General features: G+C 49.5%; 1 protein-coding gene across 1 annotated transcript in view; it reads left to right on the top strand.

Annotated features, from left to right (window-relative positions):
- CFAP221 (cilia and flagella associated protein 221) overlaps nucleotides 1-21,965 on the top strand; it is an 83,633-nt gene that overhangs the window by 55,228 nt on the left and 6,440 nt on the right. Inside the window, exons 15-23 of the mRNA XM_032638637.1 lie at nucleotides 3,174-3,279; nucleotides 4,639-4,772; nucleotides 6,396-6,476; nucleotides 7,246-7,353; nucleotides 7,439-7,573; nucleotides 11,510-11,668; nucleotides 13,033-13,124; nucleotides 19,332-19,424; nucleotides 21,799-21,894. Of these exons, the coding sequence (XP_032494528.1) occupies nucleotides 3,174-3,279; nucleotides 4,639-4,772; nucleotides 6,396-6,476; nucleotides 7,246-7,353; nucleotides 7,439-7,573; nucleotides 11,510-11,668; nucleotides 13,033-13,124; nucleotides 19,332-19,424; nucleotides 21,799-21,894 (1,004 nt within the window). The remainder of the gene's footprint in view (nucleotides 1-3,173; nucleotides 3,280-4,638; nucleotides 4,773-6,395; nucleotides 6,477-7,245; nucleotides 7,354-7,438; nucleotides 7,574-11,509; nucleotides 11,669-13,032; nucleotides 13,125-19,331; nucleotides 19,425-21,798; nucleotides 21,895-21,965) is intronic.

Genomic DNA, 21,965 nt, shown 5'->3' with positions numbered 1-21,965 from the left:
CTGGCTTCTCTCACTTAACATGTTTTCAGGGTTCATCCATGGTGTAGCATGTTTCAGTGCCTCATTCCTTTTTCAGGATGAATAGTATTCATCCTTGAACAGAGATACCACACTCTTTATCTAGTCATCGGTTGAAACATTTGGGCTGTTCTCACCTTTTGGCTGTCATGGTGAGAATAACGGCGCTACAGACATTTATGTGCAAGTTTGTGGACATGTTTTCAGTTCTCTGGGGCGCATACACCTAGGAGCAGAATTGCTGGGCCGTATGGAAGGATGCTGGTTAGTGATTTCTAGAGAGGACAGTGGGGTGCTCCTGTACCCCTCGGCCTCTACAGTCCATAAAGGGTGTGAGGTGGCCCCCTGGCCTGGCTCCGCTCCCCCCACAGCTGTCCCAGACCTCTTCTTCTCCCAGGACACCACCTGAAACCCCATCCCATCTCCCTTCCCTCCACCCACACCTGTCCTTCGGCCAGCTCAGCCTACCCCTCCTCCAGCAAACAGTCCTGTAAGCACTAGCGCTTGGCCGTCTTGGGGTGCCTCTTGCATCTTATGCTGCCTGTCAACCTCTCGTCCCAGCCACTGGAGCCTGGCTGCCTGGGGGGCAGAAGCCCTCCTGCCCCAACCCCGGCAGGGAGACCAGCGGTAGAGACACGGACTCTGGAGACAGGCTGCTTGCCCTTCATTCTTTTTTCTTTTTCTTTAATAAATTATTTCATTTTTATTTTAGATAATCATTTTACTCTTTTTTTCCACTAGTAAATGTGTTTGATTGACTGATGGATTGATTGATTGATTTTTGGTCACGCCGTGCAGCATGTGGGATCTAGTTCCCCAACCAGGGATCAAACCTGTGCCCCCTGCAGTGGAAGCACAGAGTCCTAACCACTGGACCACTAGGGAAGTCTCTTGCCCTTCATTCTTGGTGCTACTTCTTTTTTTATGGTTTTTAAAAGTTTTTTATTCAAGTATAGCTGATTTACAATGTTGTGTGAATTTCTGGTGTACAGCAAAGTGATTCCGTTATACATATATATTCTTTTTTTTATTCTTTTCCATATGGTTTATCACAGGGTATTGGATATAGTTCCCTGTGCTCTACAGTAGGACCTTGTTGTTTATCCGTCCTATGGATAATAGCTCACATCTGCTAATCCCAAACTCCCAGTTCTTCCCTCCCCCTTCCTCCCTCCCACTTGGCAGCCACAAGTCTGTTTTCTACGTCTCTGAGTCTGTTTCTGTTTTGTAGATAGGTTCCTTTGTGTCATATTTTAGATTCCACATATAAGTGATACCATGTGGTATTTGTCTTTCTCTGTCTGACTTACTTCACTTAGTATGAGAATCTCTAGGTCCATCCATGTTGCTGCAAATGGCGTTATTTCATTCTCTTTGATGGCTGGGTAGTATTCCATTGTATATATGGACCACATCCTCTTTATCCATTCCTCTGTTGGTGGACATTTAAGTTGTTTCCATGTCTTGGCTATCGTGAATAGTGATGCTATGAACATTGGGGTGCATGTATCTTTTCAAATTAGAGTTTTGTCCGGATGTATGCCCAGGAGTGGGAATGCTGGATCATTTCACAGCTCTATTTGTAGTTCTTTGAGGAACCTCCATACTATTCTCCATAGTGGCTGCACCAATTTACATTCCCATCTTGATGCTACTTCTCATGAGTTTTCCAATCTTGGACAAGTTCCATGACCTCTGTGCCTTCGTTTCCTCATCTGTCACTGAGGAGACCAGTAAGACCTTTCTCAGGGCTGTCATGAAAGTAAGGTGAGTCAACACATAGAAGACTCCAAGAGTTTACGTTGCAGGTGATCTCTCAAGCAGTGCTTGCAGCCTAGGCTGATGTCTGTAAACCAGTGTCCCTGCTGGGGCTTTGTCTGGGTGGGCTCTGCGCCTGTGCGGGACAGAGGTGGCCGTGAGACACTCGTGGGACAGCCCCGGCCACTCTGGAGCCAGTCCTCCTGGGTCAGCAGCTGTGTGTCTGGCTCTGAGTGGAGGCTCCGTCTTTCCCGCACACTCCCCAGCAGGTGCTGCCAGTTAGATGTGCCAACACGTCCCCAGCCCGACGGCCCCTGCCATCCCCCTGGCCCAGTCACAGCCCCGTCCTCTCTGCCTGGACCACCGCAGCCAGAAGAGGCCTCCCAGGGCTTGGACGTGATCAGACGTTGCCCCTGAGAAAACCTTCCAAAGACCCCCCCATTGCAATTGGAATAAAAGGCACAATTTTTATCGAGGCGACAAGGCCATACTGGGTTTCTCTCTGTCCTTTAAGCATGTCTCCTTTGTTCCTGAATCAGGATCTTTGCACCTGCTGCTTCCCCTGCTCAGAACTCTTTCCAAGGCCACTGTCTCCTCATTGTTCAAGTCTCAGATCAAACCTCACCTCCCAGAAAGGCCTTCCTTACGTTGTCCCTGCGGCAGTGGCCAGACCCCCTCCCAGCCCCTCAGTCACACCCCCGTGCGTTTAGTCTTCTTCATTTGCTTCATGGTGTTTAGCTTGTGTGCTCATTTGTCTCCTGCCATCCCACTCCACACACACGCACGAACAGGACGTCAGCTCTGTGCGGGCTGGATCCTCGTCTGCCCCCCACTGTGTCCGCAGTACCTGAACAGGACTGTGCACGGAGCGGCCACCTCTTCACACTGGATAAGTGGCAAGGCCGTGGGCGGATGGGAAGGAGTGGCCCCAGCTCTGGGCGCAGGGAGCGCTCACCCCCAGCAGCGCCTGCTCTGGACGCAGAGCGTGCGGTGTGCAGCCAGCGCCGCCTAACCCACTGCCCGATGTCTATGGAATTGTCCGCTTAGTTTGTCCTTCAGCTCTGAAAATAACATGGCAGCAGTGTCATGACTCAGATATACCGAGAAGAAAGACTGTAGAACTAGTCACTCTTTCCACTCGGGAAATATGAGAAAACTGGGGCTCATAAATTGGGAGGGTCAAGGCCAGACGACAGCCGGGTCTCTGCGTTCAGGCGGGCCTGCACTTCCCAGACCTCGATGCCCGTGGCCTCGTCCAGGGCACTGTGACCCTCCGTGGGAATTCCACGTAGATCCGTGGCCTCAGCCCCTGGCTGTGGTTGAGGAAATTAAGGTAAACTAAATGCCAAACTGAGCCCCGACGAACAGTGTGGGATCATTCTTCTCTCTAATTCCAGGTCGTGATTCAGCGCCGCTTACTGAACAGGCTGACTGCGATCCGTAACGTGCACAGAGACGCCATCAAGAAAAGGTTCAGTCACGGAGGACAGTCCATAGCACAAGGTAGAGCCGGCTGCGAACAGCTGCGCTTCCATCCACATGTGTCCTGAGCAGCGGGCTTCTCTGTTAGGAAGTCAGCTGGGTACAAATGCACGGCTTCATCAATCACATGTACTGGATTTTAAAAAGTTTTACTGAAGTCTAGTTGATTTGCAGTGTTGCATTGATTTCTGCTGTACAGCACAGTGATTCCGTCAGTTATACACATATATTCATATTCTTTTCCATTGTGGTTTATCCCAGGATACTGAATATAGTTCCCTGTGCTCTACAGTAGGACCTTGTTGTTTAGACATCCTCTATGTACTAGTTTGCATCTGCTGATCCTAAACTCCTGATCCGTCCCTCCCCCAGCCCCCTCCCCCTTGGCAACCGCAAGTCTGTTCTCTATGTCTGTGAGCCTTTCTGTGTCGTAGATAAGTTCATTTGTGTCATATTTTAGATTCCACATATAAGTGATACCATATGGTATTTGTCTTTCTTTGTCTGACTTACTTCACTTAGTATGATAATCTCTAGGTCCATCCGTGTTGCTACAAATTGCATTCTTTCATTCTTTTTTATGGCCGAGTAATATTGCATTGTATATATGTGCCACATCTTCTTTATCCATTCCTCTGTCGATGGACATTTAGGTTGCTTCCATGTCTTGGCTATTGTGAATAGTGCTGCTGTGAATATAGGACATTTTATTACATTTTAATTATCCTTTTTCCTCCTATATTATTTTATCTCTGATGCTGATGTTTCTAATAAAGAAACTCTTTTAAAAAACATTGTAGGGCTTCCCTGGTGGCGCAGTGGTTAAGAGTCCACCTGCTGATGCAGGGGACACGGGTTCGTGCCCCCGTCCAGGAAGATCCCACATGCCGCAGAGCGGCTGGGCCCATGAGCCATGGCCGCTGAGCCTGCGCGTCCGGAGCCTGTGCTCTGCAACGGGAGAGGCCACAACAGTGAGAGGCCCACGTACGGAAAAAAAAAAAAATTATAAAATTTACCTGTGAGTTACATATGGGCACCTGTAAAATGTCTTTACCTGCTTCTTTAATTTGATCTTTTTCTTTGATGACAAGGGCAAAGAATATTCATCAGAGAGACCTTCACTATGAATTATAGTTTTTTGGAAGTAAAAATAAAATTTTTTAAAAATTGGAGAAGGGGTTGAGGCAAAGAACAAAAGAGAAACCAAAAACGAGACTACACACATACATACGTACACACACACGTTCTTGCTGAAATGGTGTGTGCCAAGGACCCAGGAACTGGTGTGTGGCAAATGCACCACGCACACAACCAGAGACGGTGGTTTCGCACAAATAGCTTGCGACTCTCCCAAAGCGCTGTTTTGTTTTTCACCCGCAGACAAGAATTCCTCCAGACACCTTCCGGCGCGGGTCAGTCAGGACGATTACTGCAGCTGCTTCTCTGTGTCACCCCAGCAAGTGCTGCCCTTCGCCTTCCCGGCCTACAGCGCCCCCCAGGGCTCTGACGAGCTGGTGGGTGTGCAGGGCTGCGGTGGCCCAGGCTCCATCAGGGTCGCAGGCAGGTGCCAAGGAGAGCCCCGCCCTGTCTCTGCCCCTCCGCTGCCTCCTGAGAGGCTCTCAAGGCAGACCTGCGTCCAAGTTATTGTGATGCACGGGAAACCGAGTGGCCCCTGCTGCCCCCTGCCTGGCCCCTGGGATGCCTGTGCTCAGGCCCTGCCCAGCCTGGAGGCCGCCGGGCCCTGCCACACTGCCAGGGAACAGGGCCTGAGGGCCGCGGCAGATGTAGGACTAAGAGGCAGGCCCAGCCCAGCCGAGCCCTCGGGTGCGTGGGGTCTGCGGGGGCCGGGGGTGGGTGGCCACAGCCTCTAACAGGCCAGCCTCGGACTCACAGGTCCATCCCTCTCTCCCTCTCGGTGGCAAGAAGTGTGACAGTTAGCCAAACGATGCATCGTCATAATTCAGATCGTGGCCAGACCACGAGTCAGGCAGTTTCTTAAGCACTTCAGTTCTGTCAATTCATTTAATCTTCAACAAGTCTACATGGTAGGTTTATCCTCTTACAGCTGAGAAGGAGCCTGGGACACAAGGTCACAGAGCCAGTAATGAAATGTTGCCCGAGTTCCCCAAGTTCACGTAGTTAGCAATAAAAAGTGTGTTTTGATCGATAGTGAAAGGGCACAAGCAAAACAGTTTTTTGGTTTCAAAGAATGAACTTGCCGTTCACATCCTGTAAAATGCGTTGAGCCTTGCAGGTTAATCTACTCAAGAATTACAGGAGTGACTTTAGAAATTCCACGTGTTTTCCACATTAGAAAATCAAATGACTTAAAAGATGAGCATATTTAGTTCCTAGGAAATGATAAATCTGAGATTTTCAAGCACTAAGAATTATCTGATACTCAATAATTAATGGGTGGAAAGAGTGCTAGGGATGAAACGAGATTACCACTGTGCTGTGGAGCCCGTCATTTTTTTTTTTAAATAATTCAAAGCTTATCATTTCATTTGGTACTTGAGTTAGTGCTGCAGAAACTTCTGTGCTGCTCAGGGTTGATGCAAAGCAGAATGCTCAGCATTCCTGTCCATAAAGAATTTGTAATTCATTCCGTAAATACTGTACTTCACCTATTCTAAGATCATGTTCTAAAATATACAGCACCTTCGAGATTGGGAAAGGTCTTATAATTGGTGTCACATTCGCATTGCATCGGGTCAGTCTGACGACGGTGTCTCAGCTCAGTGAGCCGTAGTACTTACTGAGTGCCTGTCACAGGTGGGGCGCTGTTGCAGGCTCCGGGTGATGCAGCAGACCCGCGTGCAGGACATTTGTGAGGTGGTGCTCCGGGATTAGCACCCGTGCAAGGGAAGCAGCCGCGGTGGGCAGAGGAGAAGTTAGGCTGCATCCTTTGACAGAGGCCTCAGCTGCCGTCCTGAGAATCACACCCAAAGAGACAAGGGGGGCGGGGGCCCGTGCTGCCTCCAAGCCACTCGCGGGAAGCAGCAGCTGTGGTCACGGGAAGGGTCACTTAGAGGGAGGGGCTGTTCGTGTAACGTGCAAAATGTGGAGAAATAGAAGCATAGCTGCCCTCGCTCTGTGATGATCACGTGTCACTTTTTTGAATTTTCACATTTTAGGCTCCTGGTGGCCTTGGACCTGTTCCAATTAAACCTTCAGAAATTCAAATCAAGCAGGCCTATCACTTCTTCAATCTGCAGGTTAGACCTGTCATGTGGTTTTGTTAATTGGGTTTCTTATGAAGTGAACAGAATAGTCTTGAATTTGAACTGCGCTATTTTAATTAGTTTTGTTCTAATGACGGATTATGCCACGTAGCATACTGTGTGTTTTTCTCTGATGTTATTTTATGCGACGTGCGAAGTGTAGCAGATTCTCTTTTCCTAATGTGGCTTATGGAAACCAGGATCTTTATTCTGTGGATATACCATATAGTATGCATATCTGAAGCTGTCTGAACTGCATATGTTAGAAACTCGAAGAAAAGACACAAGTGAACAAAAGTGAGTCAGCCTTTGTGTATGACCACTTCTGTTTTTGAAAATATGCATGCTTTATTTCTTTTTCTTTTCTTTTTTTTAATTGAAGTATAGTTGAATCCCAATATCTTGTTAGTTTCAGGCATACAGCGCAGTGATTCAGTTAAACACACACACATCTATTCTTTTTCAGATCCTTTTCCCTTTTAGGTTATTGCAAAATGTTGAGTATAATTCCCCGTGCTGTCCAGTAGGTCCTTGTGAAATATGCATGTTTTAAACTGACAAACCAGTGTTCAGTGTATTGCAGAGTTAAGCCCTAAGACAGGGGCGAGGAACTGTGAACACCGCTGTGTGCTGGGACCCAGAACAGGGCCCAGGACGGCACTGACAAAGCTGCTGCTTAAACGTGGTGCTCGTTTTCCTTTTACCCCCAGGCGGCTGGGAACTGCCTCCCAAGGGCTTCGAGCGCCTGCCTTCTCTCCCCCAGGTTCCTCAGCTGTACCAGATCAGGAGGTACCAGCCGGTCTCTGTGCAGAGTTCTTCAACCAGCTACTGGCCTCAGAAGCTTGCCCGGGCCCTGAAGCCAGGAGCTGAGGTGACAGGTCCCCACCCTCGGGAACGTCCCATCTTCCCGCCGCCCTGGCGCGTGGACTAACGCGCTGTCCTTGGTCTTGGCCCAGGACGAAGCCACCGCTGTCATGGCCCTGCCCAAGCAGGACTCCGCGCCCCAGCTCCCCGGAGAGACCTCCGTCCTGAGCATACGACTCCCTGAGACCTTGGCCCGGGCTCCAGAGTACGACCCGCTTTATATCTTTGTAAGTGACATCAGCAGAAGTCATTGTTCCCTGTCCCTTTATCCAGCAGTTACTTCATAAGAAAGCAGAAACAAATAGAAAACAATCTTATTTTTGGTTACCAAAGGGGAAAGGGGGGAGGGGTAAACTAGGGGTGTGGGATTAGCAGACACACACTACTGCACGTAAAAAAGATAAGCAGCAAGGACTGACTGTGTAGCACAAGGAAATGTACTCACGGTCTTTTCATAACCTGTAGGGGAAAAGAATCTGGAAAAAAAAAATATATATATATATAACTGAATCACTTTGCTGTACACCTGAAACTGACACAATATTGTACGTCAACTATACTTCAGTTTTTTAAAAAAAACACATTGAGAAAAAGAAGACAGAAGCACTAATTGGGAATATTTTTCTCTCTTTGGAATTTCAAGGGTTAAACCACATCTCAACTTTGAAATTGCTGGCCAGCCTGTATCATTTGGAGAATATCAATGTTTTTGTCTTTTAACAACTCCAGCATTTATTTCTTTATGGCAATAGCTTTATGATCTTTTCTAATTATCTGTAATATGCACGTGTGTATTTTTGTGTTTCTTTTAAGTATAGTTGCTGTGCAATATTATGTAAGTTACAGGTGTACAATGCACTCAGTCACCATTTTTAAAGGTAGTATATATATATATATATATATATATTTTTTTTTTTTTTTTTTTTTTTTTTTTTTTTTTTTTTTTCGGTACGCGGGCCTCTCACTGTTGTGGCCTCTCCCGTTGCGGAGCACAGGCTCCGGACGCGCAGGCTCAGTGGCCACGGCTCACGGGCCCAGCCGCTCCGCGGCATGTGGGATCTTCCCGGACCGGGGCACGAACCCGTGTCGCCTGCATCGGCAGGCGGACTCTCAACCAACTGCGCCACCAGGGAAGCCCCACAGTGGAGTCTTTGGGTGATATCTGTGCGCTGTCTGCAGGAGATGGGGTAAAGGGCTCTGGGGAGGAGACGTTGGGGCAGTGTGGACCCCATGCACCGACGGTGCAGCTGAGGCCGTGGAAACACTGGAGGGTTTTATAGAGGCACGTTACTAAAGCAAAATGCAAGTCCATTATAAACTCCAGGGGGGAGAGTCAACTAAAAATCGATGTATGTGCCCAGTAGGAAGCCAAACTGAAATCGGCATGATTTTTAAGACTTGATGGGAAATTGAAAAATAGAATCCATCTGGCCTTGATACTAGAACTTCCCTCTGTCACTGACCCAGAGGTCGTGGTAGTGAACTTTCACCAGAAAGCTATAATCCAGGCCTCGGCTTGGCCTGGCACAGGGACATACTTAGACAGTTAAGACAAAATAAATGCTGTTTACTAGTTTCCAGCTTTCAGAGACAACTTATGAACGAAGCATACAGGTCTTGGTGTGGTTCCAGAATGCAGATGTTGATGATCTCAATAATACAAAAGTAAAATTGTGGAAGAGAGGAAGAAAGGAACAAGAAAGCATGGGAGTGGGAATGCCTTCATTTCACCTGAGGGGGAGTTGAAATACTCAACTAAAGATGATGAAACAGGAAATAGGTGGATCAGTGTATCATTTCAAGTCGCAGCAAAACAATAACCATGTGATTTTCAAAGTCCGGAAGGAGCATCTGTGTACACAAGCAAGACCCTTACCTTACGTGGTAATGAGTCAGCAGATACTGTGAGGTCGACAGTCAAGAGATGGAAGAAGAAGCGTGTTGTTTAGAGTTAGTGACCATCCCAGGCACAAACCCAGACCCGAGCCTGGGGTAGGAGGGGCCTGCACGAGCCCCCTTGCTCTTCACCAGGAATCCTTCCAGCCTGGGTGAGCCGCTCCCATATGCACACAGTGGTCTGAGGGAAATTAAAATTAAAATAGTCACGGGCTGACCACTCAGACCTCCTGCTCTGGTAGCGATGGCCACCCTGGGGGAGGTGAGGTGTGACAACTGTTAGAGACGGTGGCATGGCCATTTCCAGAAAGATTTCATCCGCTGCACTTGACCCAAGGCAGGTCCAGAGAGTTGGCCACACGGCGGGTGTCCCCCCCACCCCAGTGCTGTGCACCTTTGCCCCCGTCCCCGTGAGACTGCCAGCCCCTCCCCCATCAGTGACTCCACCTCTTGGTCACACTGTGACCAGGCCCAGCTGGGGTCTCTGTCATCCTGCCCCGAATCCCTGAGGCATCCCTTCCCAGGGGCTGTCCTGATTGTCTTTTGTCACCACAGGGGTGACTCCTGGTGGCAGAGGCCAGCAGCCTCCAGATTCTGGCCCTCGCCCCATTTCTGGGGAGGTAGTTGTGCCCAGAGCGCCTGGGCGGCTCCGGCTGGGTGCTCACCCTGCCTCCGGTCCTTTGCCCCTCCTTCCGGCACGTCCTCGCACGCTGGGGGATTTAAGGGGCCCTGCGCGGCGGCAGGACGCGTCCCCCACTTGCCCACCCACACCCGCCGCCTTCCTCTGCATCCTCAGTCTCCCCTGCTTTGTCTCACCATGCGCCACCTTTCCCCTCGTTCCCTCCCAGCCCTCCAGCCCTGACCTGGGTCAGGGTGGGGACCCAAGGTTTGCCTTCTCCTCTGTCCCTGTCCCCATTCCGTGCGGCCCTGTGAGGGACGGGAGCAGAGCTGCTGTGGATATACAGATACTCCACTCCTGACTCCCTCGGGGGGTTATCGCCTCCCTGCTGTCCTGCTGCCTTTACATCCGTGCGTTGGCGCAAGAGCTTCTCCATGGCCCTGGCTGCAAGTCAGCCTCCCTGCATGACTGGAGGACAGGCAGCCCAGCGTTCGTGGCCGGGACGCCTTCATCACACGCACGATAGATAGCCGGGCCCTCCTCTGGGTGCTGGCACGTCATCTTCAAGTTGTTGGGGACATATGTTTCTTGGCGGTGAGACTGGGTTCCCGTCAGTCGTGTGGAGTTCTGTGGGTTTTTAAAAAAAATTTTTCTTAATTATTCAAACAAACAAAAAGAACAGAATCTCAACTTAGTGGTTCCTAAACATCTGTGATTAAACAACCACAAGGGAGCTAAAAGCTATGTTCTTTGGGACAAGAGCTGGGTTTTTGTTGGACAGGCCCAAGAAGGAACATTAAAAGGCTCCACATTTTTGTACATTTTGATATAATTGCTCTGTGCCTCTATTAGTTCTGCTGGCAAATTAGTAAAAGACAGGAACTCCCTTAAAGCCAGATACTTCATCCAAATGGAGCCTTCCTGAATTAAAAACATCACCAAAACAATGTTAAATGCTGATATTTCCTGATATATCACATGCCACCCTCTCCTTTGTCTTTTTTTTTTTTTTTTTTTTTTTTTTTTGCGGTACGCGGGCCTCTCACTGCTGTGGCCTCTCCCGTTGCGGATCACAGGCTCCAGACGCGCAGGCTCAGCCGCCATGGCTCACGGGCCCAGCCGCTCCGCGGCATGTGGGATCTTCCCGGACCGGGGCACGAACCCGCGTCCCCTGCATCAGCAGGCGGACTCTCAACCACTGCGCCACCAGGGAAGCCCCTGTTTTCTCTTTAAAGTTACTTTTTAGAAGCTATTCTTTTGTTTCCAAAACCAGAAGCTCATTGCTTTTTAAAACCAGTTTCCTTATTTAAAAAATCCCCCTAATTGATCAAATTCAGAAACAAATACTTTAAGCTGTTTAAGCTGCAGTTTCATTTGTACTCGTTTCCATGGGAGCTCAGTGAATCCGCGTGGTATGTAATGAAGCGCTTCAACCAGAAAAGTGACATTTGTGAATGACCGGGACCACTGCCCATCTGAAGCCACCTCTGCTCTCCTGCTTCTCTTTCCCAGACGGGCTGACAGAGGTGGGGTCAGAGTGCGCGTGCCAGGGGAGGGGGGGCCGAAGGGAGCCTTAGCTGACGCCTGTGCTGTGGCAGAGGAGGAAACCGGTCAACAAAAGAGACCCCGTTTTTCGTCTCTCCCGCAGAACCCCAGCCCAGGGTTATTTGCCATGAAGCACCCGCTGACCTACGTGGAAACCTCGATCGATTACCATCTGTGCACCCACCCCAAGTACAAGTTCACCAAGGAGTCCCACTGCAGCTCCAGCATCCCCCTAACCCAGAAGCAGTTTCTCCATCACATGGTAAAGCCATCCCGGCTCAGCGGCAGAGCTGGCTCTGGGCTGCGGGGACGGGCAGGGGACAAGGAGGGAGGGTCACCGCTGAAACCGAGGAATAGAGGGTTTGCTGCCACAGCTGCAGGACGAGGACAGTAACCGTGGCGCTGTGGACCCTGTCATGCCCCAGCCCTGAAGGGGGGCAGGTGGGGACTCAGCACCATCCCCATCAGCCCGTACCCAGCTCCCAGGCTTCACGTTGCCCCCTTTTCAACATTCTTAGTCTCTTCTTCCTTGAAGGTCATGCCTAATATTCATCTTATCCCCACTGCAACCAGGGAAAAACAGTCACCTGGCGGCCATAACCCTGTGGGATGACCCCCCTCTTTGTTTGGTCCCCAACAAGGACAGAAACATCATAATGGGCAAGGTGGTGATGTGACAAATGCACAGTGAGGAAGAGGCCCCCGAGATCTTCTTCCCCCAAATAACCAACCTGACCTCAGCCTCCAGGCACCTCCTGGGTGGCCCGCACCCTCCGCTCGGGATGAAACCCTAACTTAGGTGGGTGGCTGCCTCAGCCCCGCCCCCGCCAGCTCCACCTCATGCCTCTTCCCGCATCACCTTCCTGCCTCTTGGTTCTAGGACTCCAGCCTGATCCCCGTGCTCCTTGCTTGCTCCCTCTTCCCCAGCCCCGCAGCCAGCCGCCCCTGGGCCCTCCCTGGATCCCACCGGCTGGCCTCACGCGCCATGTGACTCCCTGTCCTGCACCCCAGGGCCCAGCAGCGCACCGTCACCCTCCTGAGAAGCCTTCCTTCCACACAAATCCGATCCGGTCGTTTTCCAGCTTGGAAACCCTCTGTGGTCCCTGCTGCCCCTGGGAGCAGCTCCAGGCTCATTAGCTTGGCCCACGAGGCCCTTCACAACCAGCCTGCCTCTCCAGCCTCATTTCCTGTCACCCCCGTCACCCGCCCTACACTCGGTGCTCTCCTGATAGCACCCTCCTCGCATTTTCCACGCCTTTGCGCGCGCTTACCCCTGCCTGGACGGCCCTCTGATGAACTGACCCATCCTCTGAATGTTGCATTAGCATCACATGCACGGTAGTCAAAACAGGTGGAAAGGCCAGGCCTGTCCTCCAGCACCAGGGCCGTTGCCCCGTGCCGCATGAGACGGGGGGGGGGGGGGGGGAGCCTCTCCGTCCCCCCGCCTTAATGCCTGTTGCCTTGTTGCAGCAGTTGCTGGAGCAGCTGTCGTTTTGGGCCTCAGAAAAGTTCTACTGAACGTAATGAAATGGTACACTTTGGAGCTCAACTTGGATATTCAGTTGAATGAAACGGAAGTCTTTCCTGAACTTTACATGTGGTCCCCCTGTGCCGGCTCTATTACAGGATGTCATTCCTGGAGTGATGACCTGGAAGAGGTTCCAGTGCCCGGTCCTCTCGTCCCTGCCCGAAACCTCGAAGACAGAGATGACGCAGAGGTAAGCCCAGCTCCCCGTCGCCTCACGGAGGTGTATGTGCCCTTCAGAGTGCAGAGGCTGCAACCTCAGAAGTTAACTGCCAGTAGTATGTCAAAGCATACTTAGTGCATCGTGAGGGAAGTCTGCTCGCCAGAGGGATATGATGGTGTGTATAAAGTCATATCTTGACTTTATCTTAATTGAGATATACTTTATTTTTTTAACTTTTATTGAAATATAGTTGATTTACAATGTTATGTTAGTTTGAGATGTACAGCAAAGTGACTCAGTTATATGTGTGTGTGTGTGTGTGTGTATATACATATATTCTTTTTTACATTCTCTTCCGTAATAGGTTATTACAATATATCCAATATAGTTCCCTGTGCTATGCAGTAGGCCCTTGTTGTTTACTTTATATAAATTAGTGGTGTGTATCTCTTGATCCCAAACTCCTGATTCATCTCCACCCACTTCCTCCACCCCCTCTCCGCCCTGGCAACCACAGGTTTGCTTTCTATGTCTGTGAGTCTGTTTCTGTTTTGGAAATAAGTTCATTAGTGTCATTGTTTTAGATTCCCCATATAAGTGACATCATATGACATTTGTCTTTTTCTTTCTGACTTGCTTCACTTAGTATGATACTCTCTACGTCCATCCATGTTGCTGCGAATGGCATTATTTTGTTCTTCTTTATGGTTGAGTAATATGCCGTTGTATATATGTACCGCATCTTTTTTTTTTTAACATCTTTATTGGAGTATAATTGCTTTACAATGGTGTGTTAGTTTCTGCTGTATTAACAAAGTGAACCAGCTATACATATACATATATCCCCACATCTCTTCCCTCTTGCATCTCCCTCCCTCCCACCCTCCCTATCCCACCCCCCAGGTGGTCACAAGGCACCGAGCTGATCTCCCTGTGCTATGCGGCTGCTTCCCACTAGCTAGCTATTTTACATTTGCATTTGGTAGTGTATATATGTCAGTGCGACTCTCTCACTTCGTCCCAGCTTACCCTTCCCCCTCCCCGTGTCCTCAAGTCCATTCTCTACGTCTGCGTCTTTATTCCTGTCCTGCCCCTAGGTTCTTCATGACCTTTTTTTCTTTAGATTCTATATATGTGTGTCAGCATACAGTATTTGTTTTTCTCTTGCTGACTTACTTCACTCTGTATGACAGACTCTAGCTCCACCCACCTCACTACAAATAACTCAATTTCGTTTCTTTTTAAGGCTGAGTAATATGCCATTGTATGTATGTGCCACATCTTCTTTATCCATTCATCTGTCGATGGACACTTAGGTTGCTTCCGTGTCGTGGCTATTGTAAATAGTGTTGCTATGAACATAGGGATGCATGTATCTTTTCGAGTAAGAGTTTTATTCAGATACATGCCCAGGAGTGGGATTGCTGGATCATATGGTAGCTCTTGAGATATACTTTAAAAAAGTCAATGTCACAGGTGGCTAGTTGGCCATGCTTCAATAAAAGCAGACACCAATCCATATAATTCAGCTGAAATAGCCATGGTCCATTTTTAACATTGTAGAGTTGCCAGGATTCGCCGTCCACACCCTCCATATCCACTCCCAAACGATCCACCTCTCTCCATGCCCCAGCCTGGCCATCTACCGGGCGGCCCCACAGCTGTCATCACACAGAGACAGAGCAGGTAGATGAGAATATTGTTAGGCCAAAGAAGGAGGAAATTTAGAGTAAGCACATTTTTGCTAATTTGCTCATTTAACACCTCTTCAGAGCCCTAGGATCTCAAACAAGTAGACTGATGCCTTTTCTTTAAGACACGGCCTGGTCAGTGACCTGCTCCTGAGCCCTGGAGTTTGCTTCTTTGGCCCATTGTCCTCATAAAACGTAGTGAAATGAGTCGCTGGTGAGCAGATGTGACTAGTGTCCCAACACAATGACCGTCAGCAGCGACCTTCTGCTCAAACCCTTCGATCCAGGGTGAGGCCCAGCCCAAGTAGGGGCAGAGCCCTGCCACGGCCCAGGAGTGGCCAGCTCTGCCGGAGCACCGCCACCAACCAGGGTCGGCAGGGACGCGCACCCTCGACTCCCACCAGCGAGTGCCGGCTCTTCCCCGTCACCAGAATGGCTCACAGCCTCCCGGAGCTGTGTGGCCCCGGCCACGCTCTGCGGCCAGCTCTCTGGCCCCAGCCCTCCTGTGCAGAACACAAGCCGATCGGGCTTGCTGTGAAGACCCCGCTCAGCCTCGACATTTTCGTTGTAGCAGAGGTAGGAAGGCTCACCCCGATGTGCACCTACCCCGTATGTACCACCCGTCACGTGCCCCTCCCCGGGTATTTGAGGAGATTGTTGCAATCCAGTTTGTGACCCTGGAACACTTACCTTTACTTCTTCCTGCACTGCCAGGCAAAAAGCTCTTCCTGAATGAAGCAGAATCTAGGCTTGTCCACCTGCTGTTCCCTTCGGGTTATTTCCTCAGTGCTTCCTGCCGCCCTCTGCCTGGAGATTAACATGAGACGAAGATTTGGCCCATGGTAGGGGCTCGAAAATATTAGTTCCTTTTCTGTGAGTTCATGTTACCGAACCAAACTTGGGTCCACTCGCCTGTGCACAGCAAAGCCAATCTACCGACACCGGCTTGTGGTGGAGGCAAGTGCAGCATTCGTTGCAGGCGCCAAGCAAAGAGTCAGGGACAGTTAAAGGTCAGGAAGCCCCAACTCCCCGATGGCTTCCAGGGAAGCATTTTTAAAGGCCAGGTGAGGGAGGGGCGTTTCAGGGTGTGTGATCAGCTCGCGCACAGTTCTCTGGGTGGTGGTGAGGTTACAGGGTGGTGTTTCATCGTCAGTCCTCAGGTCTGGGGGCTACGTGTTCATGGTCAAGTAGTCAACTTCTTCCGCTTGACGGGTTTCGGCATCTGTAAGACAGCTGAGGAATGTGCAGCAGGTACTGTTATCTGGGTACACCTCAGAGAGGAGCCATGGCAGAGGACATAGGGAGGGGTCTGTACCTCCCCACCAGCCAGACAGAAGACGGTCACACACCCTGCAGCCCTCACCCCAAATTTTGCCTTTAAAAACGCCTGCCTGAAAACCACTGGGCAGTTCTGGGTTTTTGGGGCACAAACCACCTCGTCTCCTTGCTGGCCCTGAACCTTTCTCTGCTCCAGACTCCGACGTTTCGGGTTGCTTGGCCTTGCTGTGCGTCAGGCACACGAAATTGTTTGGTAACATTAGCATATTTCTAAAATCTGAAAACTCCAGAATCAAGGGCTGGGTGGAACAGTGACCTTGTAGGGAGAAGGAATGCTTTGGTGTCTGAGAGACCTGCCTCGTAACCCGCTAGCCCTGTCACCCACTCTGTGTCCCTGGGCCACAGTTACCTATTACTGAAGCCCGTTGAGCAATCATTTCCTCGTCTGTGAAACGGGGACGGTGAAGGGGTCCTCACGGACCACGTGAGTTGTAAGGACTCGAGTGGTGCATCTAGCACCATCCTTAGTAACCCTTCCCACTTCTGCCCTCCCCCACCCACTAAACCTTGCGGTAACTCTGCTGCCACCGTACGGCGATGACCCGCCACCAGCTAGACACACGGCCTCATTTTGCTGTGGGGTGAGGGCACTTCCGAATGGACCGCAGTCATAAGCAGACCAAACACAGCTGGTGTGGGTACCGTCCAGAGGCTGAATACGCACGTTGAGCAACGGCAGGCAGTGGACACGCCGGGGTCCACCAGCTGTCAGCAAGCACCGGTCTCAGGAATTAAGAAAAAAAAATCCTGTTTTTTTTTCCAAAGCAATGTTCTTGGAAAAATCTCACGAGGCTGTTCTTTCAAAAGGCACTCAGAACGCAGTCACCTTGGGCTTGAACTAACCATGAATTAAATGTGAATTAAACAAGAAAACTCCCCAACTAGGACTTGTTACCTCCAGCTTCTGTGCCCAAGTGCTCTGTTGGCCAATTTGTTTCATAATAAACCATAATTGCACCACATTATAAAATCAAGAGAGGATTCTTTATTTCTTTATCATGGATTTCTATGATGTAAGACCCTAGATAATGTTTTTATTTCTAAAAGAGTTATAGAATCATAATAGTATTCCCTTTTAAACTTCCTACACATCTGCTAATGATATTTCAACTCTGCGGTCATTTTTCTTGAATAGATTACCTATTTCTTAGCTGCTATTTCCCCTGTATTTCTGCCCCTGAGAGTTGCTGTTAAACCATGCAGTATCCTTAGTTAATGTTTATTCACTCCAAGTCATTTTTGCATTCGAAATGATCAAAACAGCTCACTTGGGTTCTTTGCTCGTTAATAAATTCAGAGAGAATTTACTGAGTGTGTCTGTGACTTTCATGTAATCTGAGTAAGTAGCCACAAAGAAGTCATCTAATCCAGTGGTGCCCAGACTTTGGGGTTTTATAGACAACTGAAATTTCCAGAAGAATCTTAGGAATTGACTTAGAGTTGTCGGCGTTTTACTTTTCCAAGGAAGGCATGAAACAAAACAAAGCAAAACAAAACACCCAACCTCCGTCCACTGCCACCACCCTTTCAATTCCAGAGGAACATATTGACACATGGAAAAGTAAGCAGGACATGGTCTCAGAATTTTAAAATTATGTAACTTTGATCTCATGAAAAACCCTTGGTTGTTGCCGTTCTGTCTTCCAGACCACCCTGGCCCCTGGGGAGTGGTCCAGGCTTCTACCTTCTCCCACCCTCCTCTCGGCTACACACGCTCTGAGGTCTTAGTGGGATTGTCCGTTAGAACCTGCGTTCTCTGTCACCAAGTCAGTAAATAGGACTAATCTCTGGGTGGTGGAAGCCAGGTCCCTTTTCAGTGAGGAATGGTGTTAGAGACCAAAATCTGGGTTCCCGGTGCACACATCATTACGGGGGATGGAGCAGGGGAGTCATCTCTTGGCCTCCTCAGCGGACAAGCCGGAGTGTGTACGTGGGGAAATGCATATATATATATGCACACACATACACACGTATGTACACATTCATACAAAAATACATGACTGCATACATCTACACACATATGCACGTGTCCATGTGCACGTAGGCACACATACACACACCTACACCCATTTTAGACATCATGAATCCACACCGGTGCCTGTAATCCCAATCCACATTCATGGAGTTGCTGCTTGCTTTTCCCCGTTCCATAGTCGTCTGTCTCTGCTTTCCCCTGTGAGAACCCCCGGTCTCCTAACACACTCACTCCCTCAGTTTTATAGAACGTCAAAAATAGTTTCAGAATTGCTTCACCTATAACCACTTTAATAAACAAGCATTTTTGCTTATTAAACAAGGAGAAGAAACTTATCTCCAAGACGTATCTGCACGCACCAAGGAGGCTTCAATTAACCTCCTGGCTTTCCGTTCCTGCCACCTGCCTTACCCTCTGCCTGCAGCCTTTCTAGAGCCTGCGAGGAGGTCAGTTTCCTGCCGTGGGTCATTCTTTACTCTCTTCTATGAGACAACACTCCTCTCAGCTTCTAGAAACTTATTCCAGAAAATTATTTTAAAAGTTTATCCATTTGTGACTCTTTTCCTATTCTCTTTGCTGTTGTGGGTTCCTCTAATATCACTTGAGAGGCATGTTAAGAAGGTGTTGAGACCAAAAAAAGGGGAAATTTTTTTTAAAAGGTGAGTGTTTGCTCCACCAACTTGAAACAGAAGTCTGCCGCCGACTTTAAAAATAACAAAATGTCTTTTCTCCCCATCTCAATTCTTTTAACGTCCTCAACACCCAGTAATTTGTATATGAAGCTGTAAAATCATGATACCAAACAATATATAAGGGGGTGGGGAGGAGGTTTGAAACTGAATAAACAGCTAAGGAAGAGTATAAACGTGGGAAAAAATATTAAGAACAAAAACAGCGAACTAACTGCCCCACGCCAGCCCGACCCCCGGGAAACAGTGTAAGTTTAGACACCACAAGTTTGACAGTTCTGTTTCTAAACTCTGGGAAATGTCTTTCTCAAAGCTGAAGTATAGTTGATTTACAGTAACACCGGGAAGTGTCTTCTTTGGCCCCATTCTCTTGGGTTTGACTGGTACCTATCGCAGCCCCGCCTTTACCTCTAGGGAGACATGAGTGGGTTTGCAAGAATGAAGGAGGGCAGAACGGTAGCGTAAAACACCAGTGGTGGAAAGAAAAGTGCTTTAGGAAATTGTGTAAAGACCCTGAGACTACAAATGTGTGATTTTTCCACAGATGCGATTCCTTCAATTTAGCCATGCTCCCTATAGACGTCCCTGCTGTTCTTGATGCCTTACCAGAGGAAGACAGAATGGAGACCCTCGAACGGTACTCTTTTACTTTTGGTCTCTCGTGATGTCTATTTTCCAGAAATAGTCCCGGTGCTATGAGAGATTTCCAAGGAGCACCCAGTGCCCGAACTTGCACCCCAGCCGAGACACGGCTAACACCCAGCCATACGCCCAACTAGATAGGATGCTGGATTCGTGGTGAACAGCCTAAGGTCTCACACTGGCTGATCTTTCCGTGCTGCAGGCGCTCCGGGGACGGGTGAGCGGAGGGGGAGCTGAGTGGGCTTCCAAGGCTGCAGAGTCGCCTTGACTGGGGTTAGTACTCGAAGGGTGGGTGGGGTTTGGAGGGGCATAAAGAAATAGAGCGCCCCCAGATAAATAAAAAAGAGAAAAAAGAGAAAAACGAAAACAAAGGAAATTTTAAAAGAAAGAGCGAAAAAAAAAAAAAAGGAAGAAAATAAAAAGAAATATCAGCCCCAAACTAAGCTGCTTAAACTTGACTTTACTGATGAGCATCCAACATCCAGTGGGAATGCATCCCTGAATCTCCTGTGGCTGTACCCACTCAACCATTTTTCCCTGTAGATAATCAGTGAGTGAAGTCCTGAATATCTGAGGCGTGTGTCGGTTTTTGTGAGACCTGCCCACACCCAAGTGTGACACTTGAGCGCCTGAAGCTTGGAACCCAGGGTGAACAGGGAGGTTGAGTGTCCGCCACTCAAACCCCGGAGCACGAGGGCGTTTCCTGAGGACACTGTAGCCGGGCGGGCGGGGATGACACACGGTTACTTGAGGGTCAGCGCTGGGGGCAGCTGGGGAGATGCTCGGCAGACCCCTCCCCCATTCAGCACTGATGCGCGGACCCCTGGGGCTCGGTTCCCTCATCTCTGAAATGGGAAGAGTAGTACCTGTTTCTCAGGGGTTGTCACCCAGGACGGGGGCGGGGGGGGGGGGGTGACCGACATCTACTGCGCACTAAATGGGCATCTGGCAAAAGCCTCGCTCACCCGCAACAAGGTCTTGCTATTTTCCACTCTTGAGGGGTGAGGAAAGCGCTAAGGGGAAGGCGCTCTCCGCACAGCGCCGGCTTCACGCGAGACTGGCCCGGAGCCGCTGCTCAGCGAAGCTTACGGATCAGAACGACTCTGTGGGTTTCAAGGTGTTTTCCCAACAGAAAACTGCTCTGCCCACCTCTGTTTACGCATCGCTGTCAGCAGAGGGTTCCTGCTGCTAATTCTAAATTTCGAAGCCTTCGTTGATCTTGGGAGCATTCCTCTGAGTGTAGCAGAGACGGCCTCTCTCAAAAAACTGTCCCCTCTCCTAAAGAAATAGACTTGTGGAGACCGGAGGCTCACCGTCCCAGCCTCCCCTGCAGTTACGTCATCCATGTCACTCGGCCTGTGCCAAAGGGACAGGAGCAGACGTGAGATCTCCTCCCGAGGGCAGGGCCAGGATGGAGGGGGCTCCTGCACCCTCTCTCTCACTGCTTCGTGGAGCTGGAACCCACACATGCAGGGACCCAGCTGTAACCATCCAACACCCAAGCTCGAGGCCAGGGGTCCGCAAACGGCCGAATCCGGCCTGCCGCCTGCTTTTGCAAACCGTTTTATTGAAATACAGCCACACTTCATTCATGTATGTGTTTTTCCATGATTCCTTTCATGCTGCAACAGCAGAGCTGAGTAGTTGTAAAAGAGACCCTACAGAGGCCTTTACAGGAAAAGTTTGCTGACCCCTGCTCTAGGGGATCGCAGAGCCCAAGATAAAAATAACCTCGGTCCCTGTGATGTCTTCTCTCACCCATAGGTTATTTAGAAGTATACTGTTTCATTTTTAAAGCAGTCGTGGATTTTTTTACTCTTCTTTGCTATTGATTTCTATTTGAATTCCATGTGGCCATAGAACATTAACATTCATGCTCTCCTTATGGTCCAAGGTGTGGTCAATACTGGCAAATGTTCCACGTGCACCTGAAGAGAATATGAATTCTGTAACCGCATTTCTAAACTGCTTTTTTTTTTTTTTTTTTTGGGTACGCGGGCCTCTCACTGTTGTGGCCTCTCCCGTTGCGGAGCACAGGCCCCGGACGCGCAGGCTCAGCGGCCATGGCTCACGGGCCCAGCCGTGCCATGGCACGTGGGATCTTCCCGGACCGTGGCACAAACCAGTGTCCTGCCTGTGTCTGCAGGCGGACTCTCAACCACTGCGCCACCAGGGAAGCCCCCTCTAAACTGCTTTTTATTCTCTGCTTATAAATAACCATTCCCACTACTGTGGATTGGTAGAAAGCTATTTGTCAGCCTTATGCTTTTTCTGAACGTAGAATTCCAGAAGAGTAGGTGGGAGGAATGTTGAAAGAATTGCATAACTCTTAAATGACGACAATATTTCTCGATCTCACTCCTTTTCAGCGAGCTCTGTGAGCAGAGTATAGACATCATGCTGACCCCAGAAATGATGGAGGTGGAATTCCCTATGTTGAACTACAAGGACACCAAGAAGGAGAAGTAAGTGGATGCTTTGATGGCTTAGGAAGAGGCAGCCAGGATAAAGTTCACCCTACAGGACGCACAGGACT

The sequence above is a fragment of the Phocoena sinus genome, chromosome 7, assembly GCF_008692025.1.
Source record: "Phocoena sinus isolate mPhoSin1 chromosome 7, mPhoSin1.pri, whole genome shotgun sequence".
NCBI classification, from domain to species: Eukaryota; Metazoa; Chordata; class Mammalia; order Artiodactyla; family Phocoenidae; genus Phocoena; species Phocoena sinus.
This window is presented reverse-complemented; position numbering and strand designations above follow the sequence as displayed.